Source organism: Falco cherrug, chromosome 7 (assembly GCF_023634085.1).
Source record: "Falco cherrug isolate bFalChe1 chromosome 7, bFalChe1.pri, whole genome shotgun sequence".
Classification (NCBI taxonomy): Eukaryota; Metazoa; Chordata; class Aves; order Falconiformes; family Falconidae; genus Falco; species Falco cherrug.
Window position 1 is genome coordinate 59,612,461 of NC_073703.1, and position 13,311 is coordinate 59,625,771.

General features: G+C 37.6%; 1 protein-coding gene across 2 annotated transcripts in view; it reads left to right on the forward strand.

The window, feature by feature from the left end:
• The window catches only part of SCFD1 (sec1 family domain containing 1), a 54,929-nt gene that overhangs the window by 25,464 nt on the left and 16,154 nt on the right, over nt 1-13,311 (forward strand). Inside the window, exons 15-19 of one of the 2 annotated variants that reach the window (XM_055717355.1) lie at nt 6,533-6,629; nt 10,417-10,487; nt 11,413-11,492; nt 12,064-12,126; nt 13,163-13,238. In XM_055717355.1, the coding sequence (XP_055573330.1) occupies nt 6,533-6,629; nt 10,417-10,487; nt 11,413-11,492; nt 12,064-12,126; nt 13,163-13,238 (387 nt within the window). The remainder of the gene's footprint in view (nt 1-6,532; nt 6,630-10,416; nt 10,488-11,412; nt 11,493-12,063; nt 12,127-13,162; nt 13,239-13,311) is intronic. The other variant, XM_055717356.1, reaches the window with a different exon arrangement.

Genomic DNA, 13,311 nt, shown 5'->3' on the forward strand with positions numbered 1-13,311 from the left:
GCAAATCAGTAGTTAGAAATTTTACCCTGTGCTATTTATAGCTTATTTAAGGTGAAGTGTTTTGAAGCTAACTTTAACATTTGTAAAGTGCTTAAGATCTGTCCTCAGTTATTACTGCTACTGAATGTTTTTAAACTAAGTACTATAAATGGACAAAGGATTAATTCTGATTTTTAATGATTATATTAATTTCAGATATTAATAAAATTGGGGAAGAAATGTAAACATGTTTCTGTGTTTGGCTTATGACTGTAGAGGCTAATTTATGTGCTTTTGCAGTATTAGGCACGCCAGTTTTCATACCTGGCAATTTAAAAGCAGTATGTTAATACTGTTGGAAAAAAATAGAAGTTGACAATGTTGATACTGTGTTTGATACCTTGTCTGTAAATTCACTTTTCTAAGAAAAGTACTGAGATGGTAAGTAATGGCAGGCCTACACCAGTAGTATTTTATGTATTGATTGTTGGACAGAAGTCAGGTTTCAGAGGAAGATTTGGAATCGCAGTAACATCAGTTTTGATCACCAGTGTCCTTTTGGACGTGAACAGGAGTCAGATGCTTGGTCATTGTCCACTGGGTGACAGTGACACATTTTTCTGTTACCTGGAGGTGGAAGGAATTCCCTTAGGGTCCCCCAGCTGTAGCACTCTGCTAGCCCTTAGGCTCTCTCCCCCGACAGGGAGCCTGCTATTAAGGGAGTTCCCACCATGTGGGGATCTTGTTTCTCCATGAATGGTTCTTAATTCTGGTATTGCGGAGTGCTCCGGCTCCTTACCTTCTTACGGTGTAGCTGTCAGAGAAGGCTGTGAGACAAGTGGACGTATGGTTTCTTCAATATGTCGATGATACGTGCATCTCTACCATCTCTTCGTTTTGAAGGCAGCGCTTCCTTCATCTCCAGATAGCTGGGAAACTACCTTAAACTCAAACTAATGGAGAAGCACATGGGGTTTTTTCTGTTGGAATTTAGCCACTCTACAGCCTTTTCACTGGATGAATGTTAAGTTTCTTCTGACTGCTTTGTCCTGTCCATATTCTCCCCTCTTTTCACTCTCCAGTGGTACAAGAAGTATCTTTCTGTCTTGAGCTGTGGAATTTTAACATGCAGGATGACATACTACCCAGTGGATCGCTCCAGTACTCTCAAAAAGGGCAGTATCTCAGCCAGTACTTTTAAAAGAAATTCTCATGGCACCTTGAGGCCGTGGTTAATAGGTTTTGTATACAGTTAAATAATTAAAGCAGAATAGGATAAGAGAATTTTTTTGGCAAGCGCTCAGGTCATGATGAGCTAGTGAGACACCATGCTCCTCTTCAGGTTACTATATTTTCACTTTTAAAATAATCTGGAAGCACATTCATATTTTAAAAGACTGTTTGCGTTATCGATTATGGGGTTTTTACTACATTAAGTATTTGAGCATTTTTCTTCACTACATATAGGAGAATCAGCACAAAGAATGCTACAAGACCTGCTTTAGATATACTAAGAATATAATTTTTCTTGTGGTCTTCTTTTAGTGTTCAGTTTACAGCTGCTTTCCACATTCACTTGGATCATTTTCTAAGACGCAGCAACAGGAAACCAGAAATTAATCAAATACTTTGTGGTCCTGGCAGTTTTCTGGCATATCTAGGTGTTTAGCAAAATAATGGAAAGAATGCATCGCTTTTTTCATAAGCTGAACCATCAAGAATTTATTGTCAGTGCTTAAATAAATGCATCCTTGTGTTGCATTGATGTTTTTTTCTCTGAAGAAGCTGGTGACTGAAGGACTGTATCGAGCAGATAACAGATTTAGGAGTAGATTTATGGGTATCTTTCTAGCTGCTTTAGTGTTAAGTAATGCTTATTATCTTTGCATGTTATTCTAATATGAATACTAGGATTACTAGTATGTTAAATCTTGTCACATGAAAAAGTGTACATGTACACTTTCCTAAAATTATTAGTTGCAGAGGGGGTAGTTTAGGTAACCTCTCGCTAAAATTCTATGCATGTGAATTTAAGTGGCAGGGTTTCATGTGAATTATCTGTCTTAGATTACTTACACTTGTTTGGTTTAAGTCAGGGGTCCTCAAACTACGGCCCGCGGGCTAGAAACGGCCCCCCAGGGTCCTCAATCCGGCCCCCGGTATTTACAGACACACACATCCCCCCCACCGGGGGCTGGGGGTGGAAACCAAGCAGCCGCAGATGGCTGCCTGCCACTGCATCCACGCACCGGCCCCCTGGTTAAACAGTTTGAGGACCTCTGGTTTAAGTCTTGGGGGTTTTATTTCTGCATAATTTTTTTATCATGTATCTCCAATTTTGCTTGATCTCAAGGCCTGATGCTTTGAATGACCCCGTTATTGGGTTAGCCAGTAGCCTTTCAAACGATCAAATCATATTTTGTAAAGGAATGCCATTATTTCAACTACTCTGTTTTAAATGAGGTCACATTTTTGTCTGGTATGCGTTTGTGAAATACATATGTCGCAGTGGTCCAGGCTGTTTTTCTGTAGTTCAGAACTGATAGAGTAACTTTGCAGTAAACGGGCTTTTTCTGAGATCAGTTAGTGACCTTTCCACAGCATCGTTCTGTGCAGTGCACTCGAAGGGAACCGGCTGCAGCTGCCACTTTCACCCTTCTCCCAGAGTTTCTCTTCCTCTTTCGTAGGAGCACAGTATAATTGCCTGACCAACCTCGCTCATTCTGGGGGCTGTTATTTCTGGTTGCTCTCCGTCAGAGAGATTACAGAGAGATTCCTCTCATTAATTTCTTAGAAAATGTCTCTTCTTTCTGTATGTTCTCTTTCTCTCTCTAAAAGGAAGAACGATTGTACTTAAAGAGGGTAGGAGAGCCTCCCACAAGGCCTTACAAAAATGGCCCTGTAAGAGATTTCATTGGGTCTTGCTTTCACTTCTCTGCTTAAAAAAGAAGGAATTTTCTGTTCTTTTTGGAGTACAGCGCTTAGGGAGAGAGTCCCATGCACTTATCTATAAAATAAATTTTGGCTTATGAACAGGCTGTTTCTAAAGGTGCTAAGTTGAAAGCTTTCACAAATATTTAACGAAACAAAAAAAAGAAAAAGACAAAAAAAAAGAAAAGATAAAGCAACCTCAAGTGTAGCACTTTGACTGCAACACTGATCCTGTCCCTGATTTGGCAGCCAAAAAGGTCTCCTGAATGAGGTTGGTGTGAAACAAGATGTCAGGAGACATCAGAAATCAAGAGCAGGAGGCAGAAAAGGAGTAACTGTAAATGTAAATGCATCTTCATTTTATTATTGGTTTTTTATTATTTTTCTTCACCTTGCTTGCCAGTTTGGCACCCATAAGAACCTCTTCTTTGCTGTCTTTTTTTTTTTTTTTTTTTATTGAACCTACAGGACTCTTTAGCTCCTGTTCCCAGCTTTTCCTCTTGGCATGTCTGTGAGTTTGCCATTGAGTGAGCAAAATTGCACTTAAATTAAAGGGGACATCTGCTTCTTATCAGCACTTCTTAGACAAGTTGGCTCTTCGGGAAGTAACTGTCTCATTGATGTGGCATATCTGGGAAATCTGTCAAAAGGTAACTAGTAGTGTTTAAGGCTATTCAGTAATCCATATTAAATTTGTTTAGGTGTCCTTCTAATCCCTAGCAAACCAGCATAACAAAAATACTGCCCTAATTAGCATCTTCCCTAGTAACCTCTCTTAGTTATCTAGTGAAGGAGCATCTGAATAGACTCACCACATTGATCCATCTCTTTAGTTAGTGCTTTTGTTGCATCAAAAAAAAGTCTCAATAATTTTATATTGCTGCTATATTGCTGCTTAGCTCTGATGTCTCTATTGCGGATAGAAATAAAGGACCTGAAGTTTTAGGATTTTCAGTTTGGGGTTTTTTGTGTTCCCCCAAAGAGTGCTAAGCTCACATTTCAAAAGTAATTGTGCAAAATTTTTCAAGAGAGTGGGTGTGCATGTACCATTAATGTTATAGCAAACACGCAGCCAGTGAGTTTTCTTTGCTGCGGTTATTCTGCTTTGTTTGACAGTCTTAGTCAAACAGTCACAAAGTTGCACAAGGTTGAGAAGAATTTAGTTTGTGCTCCAAGTAAGTTGACATACAAATAAAAGTCTCTCATGTTTGAATTACATAATTTTATTTAAAAGTTGGTCTGTAAACAAATATAGTGAATTAGTGAATTTTTTTTGTATGTTTTACATTTTTACATGCCATCTGAATAAATTTGTCTTAAGTAGATCACCAGCTAAGATAATAAGGGCATTGCCAAATTCAACAGTAGTATATTTATCTTAATAAGATTGTTTCCACATTTCAAGACAATTCTTTGTTTGGTGGATGCCTTTTGTCTGGGAAAAGTTTTTTAAACTTCAAAACATTGAATTTAGCTCCATGGAAGGAGATACAAATGCAGTTAAAACACGGAAAGCAAGTGAATGTATTGGAAGGACTAGAAAAACTGTAGTCACTTCTTTGCAATTATTTTGTTTTTCTAAATTTAAGGAAACTGTAACGCAAATAGTCTCTAAGATGCTGTGGAATTGAAGTCACAGAATGTATCTTGACATGCCAGATACCAAATTGCATCTGAAGGACTTGGAAAAAGGCTGGTAGTTCAGTTCTATGCAGACTTCATTAACCACTGATAATCACTTTAACTTTGGCTAAATACAGGATTAATCCAAGGTTTTACGGTAGCATAATTACCAAAATTTGTCTGTGGCTACTCTTTTAACATGAGTTCAAGGTAAATACAGCTTGAAAGACACTCTAGCTCTTTTTTTTGTTGTTTTTTTTGTCACTTCATTCACTTTATATGTAGTTATTGTCACTATGACAAAAAACAGAAGACATTCTTCTGCGCCTAAAAGTAGTGAATGGTCATTCTTTGAGCACTCTTCATGGTAATTTACTTTATAAGCTGTAATTACAAGCTTCCACAAAGGCTGTAAATTAAATTGCTGGTCTGCAAGTGACAGCTCTTCTCAATGAGTTTAGTAGATGATGAATGAGAAATATAACTAGTTTGTAGCTATCTGCATCATAAGCTGATTGGCAAAGGCTTTCAGAATTAAAATATTCTTGTGACTTACCCCTTATTTTGTATTCTCATCTCCAGCTCTTTTTTGATTAACTTAAAATAGTCAAAAGGTGAAATGTACTTAGGCTAGAGAAATGCCTCCCCCACCTCTTTTTTTCTTCCTTTTTTGGGGGGAGGTGGTGAAATAACTTTTTTTAAATTCCATTTCCTTATTTGTGATTTTAAGAATAATTTTAGTAGAATTCAAAAAGATGTGAAAACCATACTTCTAAAGTGTTTATGTTGCTGTCATTACAACAACCACTGCAGTGGGTGAGAAGGTGCTATAGCAGTTTTGCCTGTCTTGGCATTATCAGGCAAAATTTCCTTAATCTCTTAACCAAAGAAAAGCACCCGTGACTCTTGCCTCACTCTGGCAACATCATTTCAGTCTCCCAGTGGGCATGGTGTGGAGCTGTAACACTTCCAAGGCAATGAGATGGTGATCCACTCTGCCGGTCTCTTTGAGCCAATACATAGCTGAATGTGTCTGAACACCAGGGTGTAGTTAGTTACCAGACATCAAGGTTTTGTAAGCTGTGTACTTGTAACATTGTTGTGATGCTATATTGTAATCTTCAAACACAAATAATGCTCTGTGATGTAACGGGAATTTTTAAAATAAGTTTTGGAATGCATTTTTCTGTCTGCAGATGGTAAGTTCATCATATGGTGGTTGAGCAGTGCAAAGCTTGGCTGTTTGTGCAGTTGTATGGCAGTGCAGTCATTAGTGGCCTGGCCATGTGGTATCTTCCATAAAGCTTTTTCCTCATTAATTTTGTGCTATTGCTGTGCCATCCTCCCTAAAAAAAGGATTTTCACAACTTGATCTACATGTGTCATTGTATAATGAGAGACTTCTTTTCCAGAGTTAGCAAGATAATCTAATTATGAAGTCCTCCATCTTTACTGTGAATGAATTATTGCAAGCCTTTGATCTGAGGTAGTTACTTCGGTACCAGACCAAGCTGGCAGTTGCCACCTTTTCTCTGGGATGATGCCTTAAGATATTTAGGGATTTCCCACATTTATTTGCATTGAGTAATTCCTTGTTGACTGAGGCTTGAGGCTCAGCTTAAATTTGACATAATATTCACTTGACCATTATTTTTTCCTATAACAGCATAACACTAAGTACGATGGCATGTAGTTTTCAGCTGTGGCAAAACCATAGTTGAAAACAGAGCTCCTCTTGCAGTTTAATATTTGCATGTCAGACAACCCTTGCTTAACTTGTGTTTTCACTTTTAGTACGAGAATTGCATAAGTGCCAATTTTCTGAGAGTTAATGAAAACATATTACAATGCAAGCATTAGTTATTTTTACCGATTTTATTTTAAAATAAAGCTTTACAAGCAATCTTGATAACTAAAACTATATACACCTTTCTAAAGAGGAAATAAATATTCTTTCACAGTGTTAAGATGTTAACGCTAACACTTACTCTTTTAACAGAGTCGAAAGCTGGATGTGTATTTTGAATATGAGGAAAAAATAATGAGCAAATCCACTCTGGATAAATCTCTTCTGGACATGATTTCTGACCCAGATGGTAAGTACTGTAAATCTGAACTTAGTATGAAATTTGTTAAGGTGTACAATAAACCTGTACCTGTTGGGACTTCAGGATTGATGAAGAGCTTATGTGCAACCTGTGCAAGACTTGCAAAGAAAATGACTTTGAATTGATTTTTAGTAGCAGTCTAGAGAGCTTGGTACGTCAGTTGGGTAACAGCCAAAATATTGGCAACTTCTGCAGCCCCACTAAAATCCTTTCCTAACTCCTTGTTTCTGAAGGTCAAAGGATTTTAACTTTTGTGCTTCTCCAGTATTAGTACAGCATGGAGTCGTGTGGTCTGAACAGTACTGATTCTTTAAAATCCTGCTGCATGTTTTACAGCACATACGTACCTCACAAACAGAACGAGAAAGGGCATTTTGTAGAATTTGGTTAGATCAAAGTGTTTTACTGTAGGTAGCTTTTGCCTGTGTGAGGAAAAAGATGGATGGCAGGAGGTGAAGGGAAACAAGACATAAATTGGCCGGTCCACTGAGACTCACCTGAAGTTTTGCGTGCGTTAACCCAGCTGTGGCATGTCTGTTTTCATTGTCTGAGAGCAATGCTTCCCAGCTTCTGTTTCACACATGGTTCACACATAACAAAGCTTTATACACTGGGTGATACTCAAGATGTGCTATTAGCAGGAGTCACTAGGTCTGTCTGTAAAAGGTTGAGACTAGAACGGGTTCTGAACTTTTCATAGTATCATAACATCAACTCTTGTTTCAACCTCTCACAACCCGAAGTGTGTCACAACCCTCTGACCAATTTCAGTATGTTCTCATACCAGTTGCCTAGAACAAAATAACCTGCAGAGCAACACTGTAAAACTTAATGGCTTGTCTGTATATTGGCAAGTACATTGGCAAACCTTGAGTGTTTAGAGACCCAGGGTTCCTGCTCTTTTTCCAGTATGTTCTTTAAGAAAATGTTTCCTTACTGCATGTTTAATGTGTAGTCTTGTAGCTACATACTGGGCGTAATGTCTGCTTGGAGTTTGTGTAATGATTCATATTTATAGAAAGAGTATATATAAATCTGCTGACTTTTAAAAAAAATCTTTGATTAGTGTCTGTGGTATAGAATCAAAAGGCAGTAGAGGAAATAGTACACAGCTGGTAGAAATCTGAACTAAACTTTTACTGATCTTATATTGGATCAAGTCTAGAAACACTTTCAGAAAATCAGTCGTGCATCAGTCTGTATTTCGGTACAGACATTAATTGTTAATATGAAGCTAATAAGAATATGTGTAATCTCTGCTTTTCTTAAGCATCAGTACAAACTAGTCCTTTTCCATGTTCAGAATTAACTGTTCCTGTACTATTTCAGCTTTTATGTTTGCATGAACTTAGATATGGAAACAGAAATTATTATGCTTGCTAGTATTTCCTACTGGATCAATTACTTACATGAATCCACATTTTCTATGCTTTTTTGGATTGCAGTATAAAGCAAATTGTTTTCCAAGGCTGTTGTATCATAGCAACTTTTCTATTAGCGAAGTTCCTGGGTGTCATGCAAGAGAACAATTAAATTTCCAAGCTAGAGTTTTCCTTCTTAAGCCAAGTATTCAGGTGTTCCTAGTAGCACATTAGCATTTCATATGCATTGCCTAGGTTTAACGTAAGTTTATATAATAAAAGTATTTTAGTTAAATCACAGCAAATATTTCTGGGCATGCTGTCTTGTAAAACTGGCCAGCTTCCTGTGTGATTCACTGAGAAATACCAGCAGAAGACATTTTGAAGAAATAATGTGTCAAGTTGTGCAATGTTTTCAGTGTTGAACTACTTGTTTGCATTGTCTCTGGGGATACTTGTCCTGTGGACAATGATACCTGCAGAACTTTTCATAAAAGCACTTACGCTTGACCAGTTAACAGCTTCAGGTTTCAGCCTCCCATTTCTTGCTAGGTTGTACCGCTCGGGGCTGTTAGCTGCCTCCCAGTTCAGCGGATAGTATCGTGTCCTGGAGTAGCAATAAAACAGGAGTCTCTGGTTTTGCTTTGCTCTAGTGGTTAATCAGTAGCCCTAAAGGCTGTCTGCTGGCTTTTGAGTGGAAAATGAAATTGTCCTGTTCTAGGTTTACCAAGTTAAATTTTCTTCAGAACATTTAGCACCCCCCCTTTCCACGCAGTCACAGACCATAGCCTAGAAAAAATAGTGAACATTTTACAGGCAGCTGACCTGGGTCTCACAACCATTTATCATGGCTACGATTTACATCAGTAGTACATCAAGAGCAAAGTACTTTTGCCCAACAAGGTGGTTTTCCTAATATTTAGTGAAGTGTACACAGTACAATTGCAGACACTTTTTAAAAAATTTGTTATCTTTTATTAAGACAAAGTATCACTTACACTCATGTGTAAGCAAGACCATTTACACTACTGTGAGCACACACCTCGTAGGAGTTGTGTAGACATGGTAAATGGGCCCAGCAAGGAAAATGGTGGAAGAGCGCAACCGTATTCCAGTTGAAACTGAAACTTAGTGGTCAGCAAAGCAGGAAAACAAACTATAAACTGGCATGCTGGAAACCGAGTTTCCAAGTCGGTTACAGAAACCAAAATCAGTTACTGTACACTTAGAATGTTTAAGTGCTTTTTTTATTCAAGTGAACTCCAAGTGGATGTCTACCTTGAAAGCTGGCTTTTGGTTTAGGTAATTCAAAGTGTCTTCTGTTCTTGATCTTCTAGCTTACTGGTATTTGGTAAAAGTTAATAAAACTTACTTCCCAGAAAAAAATATACCGAGTCATGAATGTTCATTATGACAGAGTTTACTTTTTAACTTCTGCCAAACTAAATACATGCTCACATATAAACACAAGTTGCAGATTAGATGAGACAATCCCCTGCTGACATGATCCACATTCCATAGTGGGAAAAAACCCAAACCAAAAAAAACAGAAAAAATCTTTTTTGTTACCCACAGGTACAAGAAAATGTCTTTTTTTATAAAACATTGTTCTATATCTAAAGCTTCTAAAATGAAGTATCGGATTACAAATTTGAAGTGTGTGTTTTGAGAAGTACTTCTGAAATCTTAATTTGAAATTACGGTCTTACTAATAGTGATTCTCCTCTAGAAAAACGTAGATGGTGGTGAAAATCTGCTGTAGGAGCTTGTAGTCTGAGTAACACAGGAAGGACCACATCAAAATTCACCCCTGCCTGCTCAAAGTGCTGATTGCCATTGATAATGCTTCCCAGGGGTTTGTAGCAGTGTTTTTCTCCAACAAGTGGTGTGACAGAAGGTGATTCAGGAGGTAAACTCCTTCCTGAAGGCAGTTTGGAAGTTCAGGATTTTTTCCTGACCAAAAGTTCATGTAAGTGTTTTTGCAGCCCTCGAGTGTTTCAGTACAGTCAACCACAGAGCTGCATAAACAAATTGTAGAGCTAAAGAATAATGTTTTGTGGCTTTTATGATTCTTCTATAGTCTCCTCTTTCATGGATTTGCTCCCTGCTAATGCTTGCAGTCCCTGCATAAAATAAGACATAATGCCACTATGTAACTTACTTAGTATGTTATTCAAAAATAATATTCACTACAAGCAAAAGGGGAAGTGTAAGTAAACTTTCAGAAAAAGTGAGCCAGTCTAATCCAACTTTTAATAAAATTGCTATACACTGAACAAGGCTATGGTTGTAGATAACAACTATTATCATGAGAGGTCTGAATGTACATATATATATTGTTACTGAGGAACAAGTAACATAGCAGCATAGTTACAATTGTACTTTCTTGATTTTTTTTTTTTCCCCCACTTCAGCGGGAACTCCAGAAGACAAAATGCGATTATTTCTTATCTACTACATAAGCTCAGCTCAGGTACCTTCAGAGGTATGTATGTCCTTTACAGCTTCCAACACCAAATTCTGCCACACAGGATTTTTCTGTGTTGTTTCAACTCTAAATAGGTATATCCGCTTGTCTTTGAAGCGAAGTATGAAATGCCCAGGAAATACTAAAACTTCGAATAAATTTTGTAATATTATCAGGGAATCTGCTTACAAAGCTTTAGCCACCATTTCAAAGGATATGAATGACCAGTGAGAAGGAAGACTGTATTTTGAAATACTTAGTTCGGAGTTACTGCAAGACACCTCTTGGCATGCTTTCTATTACTCTGCTCCGCTGCTCAACAGAAGTAGATAAAACAAAATGTTAATATATGACTCTTTTCATTCTGCTCTTCTATATTCAAGAATAATTGGGTCAGTTGAATAGCAGATGAATAAAGGAGAAATGTTTCTTGTGCCAGTATCTGAATAATTTGGGAAACAATATCTTAATATTTCTTTTGAATTTCTGATGATTAATTTCAAGGAAGATTTTTATTATACTGTATAACTATTATGCAGTATAAAAAATATGTTGGGTTAAGCAAAGAGAAAGTATTCTTACAAATGTATATTAATTCCTCTTCATTTTTATTATTTGCTGTTGTGACGTTTTACAGAAAACAGTGTTCTGTTAGGTTTTTTTAAAAGATGCTGGTATAAAAGACTGTTCCCATATCTGAAAGTGTACAGGATTTAATTCCACAAATACTGTTAAGTTTACTGAGAGCTGCTCATAGCAAGTTGCATTTCAAGTATGAAATGGTAGGAGATTGGATCAAGGCTTATAATTACTTTTTAACTTTGGTTAATGTTACAGCTTTACACTGCTTATTTAATAGTTAGGTAAGGATATCTTGTCTTTCCAAATAAAGAGAGTTAAGAGTAGTTTCGACCTTTTGCAATTATCCATTTCATAATTTCAGATTGATTTGGAGCAGTATAAAAAAGCATTGATGGATGCAGGTTGCAATCTTGCTCCTTTGAGCTACATAAAACAATGGAAGTAAGTAATTTTTTTTTTTTCCTGCATGAGGCTGTAACTGGGTGATTTTATAGAACTCAGCATTGTTATCAAAGAATTGTGTGTTATTTGTCATACATAGTAAATAATCCTTTAACCTTCATTCTGACATAATTTTTTGCTGCCATTGTTATGATAAGTGCAAATCTGATTTTAAAGCTGAACTCCAGAAATGCCAGAACACTGTTGAACATGACCCATAGTAGTGTACTTAATGATCTGACAGAAACAACTTACTGAACTGAATGAAAAAAGCTGTGCTCGTTAAGAATCCACACTCTTTTGGTTCATACCAAAGGGCCATGCTGCCTATCAGTTATTCTAGTTTTACATGGTATCAAAATAAAGTCTTTGTCTTTTAAGTATAAAACCTAATTTCTTTCAGTTCCTCAACTACTGCATTTCTAGACAAGAGGGATGCATGTAATAAATAGGTACTTCCTGAAAGCGTTTGAGAAGTAGAAGTTTTTTTGCTTTCAGATGACCAGGGCGAACATTCTGCAGCGGTATGCGCCTTGAGATAAGCGGTTGATTTCTGTCCCTGCTTTCACAGGGCTTTCACCAAGATGGCGGCGGCTCCAGCCAGCTATGGAAGCACTACACCTAAACCTTTGGGGTATGCTTTTGATTAATTTGCTGTAAGGCTGTGGGTTCTTTCAGCTGATTTTAGCAGTACTGAATGTGTGTTTAGTGCTATACAAGGCCCAGAATAAACCATTCCCCCGTTTGTAAAAGTTGTACGTTACAGACAATTACAAGCACTTGTCTCCCCTTAACAGTGCATAGGACTTACACACAGGAGAATAAAAGGGTCTGTGACTAAAACCACCAAGTAACTTAATAAAGTGATATCTGCACCTGCACATTAAATGTGCTCTCGTAGGAGAAGAATTTGGCAGCAGGAGGTGGATCCATGACAGCCATCGTTTTGAGCCTTATTTAGTCAATGGCAGAAGATAAGTACGTTCCTGTGTATTTACAGCTGGTTCTCTCCGGGGCTTGGAGACACTCAGGGATTGAAGAACATGCTGCTTTTTCATTAGGATGCTCTGGACTGATTGTCGTGTCTTGCTTGTTGAAAGGTGTAGTTATTTATTTCAAGACATGAAAAGAAAAGATAACGACTGTGCTAGGGGTGCTCAGATCCCATAAGGATATGTCACTTGGGGATTTCCATGCTTGAGAGGATTTGAATCCTCATTGCCAACTTTACTTTCAGGAATGCACCGTCACTGTCATAAGCAAACTGTGGCGCAGTATGGTTAGAGAGAACTCCAGTGCTGTCTCACATGGAAAAATTACCGTTTGGTTGCTTGGAGACACTGAGCATCTCTGTTAACTCTGGTGATTAGGACACCCACTTGAAAGGAGCACTCAAACTGTTGCATTACTGAAGTGGTAAAATAAACTGTTCAACGGCTTAAAGACTAGAACTCAAGACTCCTATTGATAGGTGAGGATCCAACTGCTAGCTTACAGGTGTATTGCCATACACTCGACTGCCCTGTGCTTTGAAGAATATATTTCATGACAAATGGAATGACTTGGTACTTAAGTTCCATTGACTTTAGTGGGAATTGGGACGTCAGCATAAAGCTTAAGAATGCGTATTTAAAAAGGTGGTCTCACATCATCTCTGTTTTGGTTTTCAGCCTGTTTTCACGTGTTATGAATACAGGATCACAGTTTGTAATGGAAGGAGTGAAGAACTTGGTACTGAAGCAACAAGTAAGTTTAAAAACGAATTAAAAAAAATCTTATCATATGAGCATTGTGAACATTTAGAAAAACAACTTTCAAT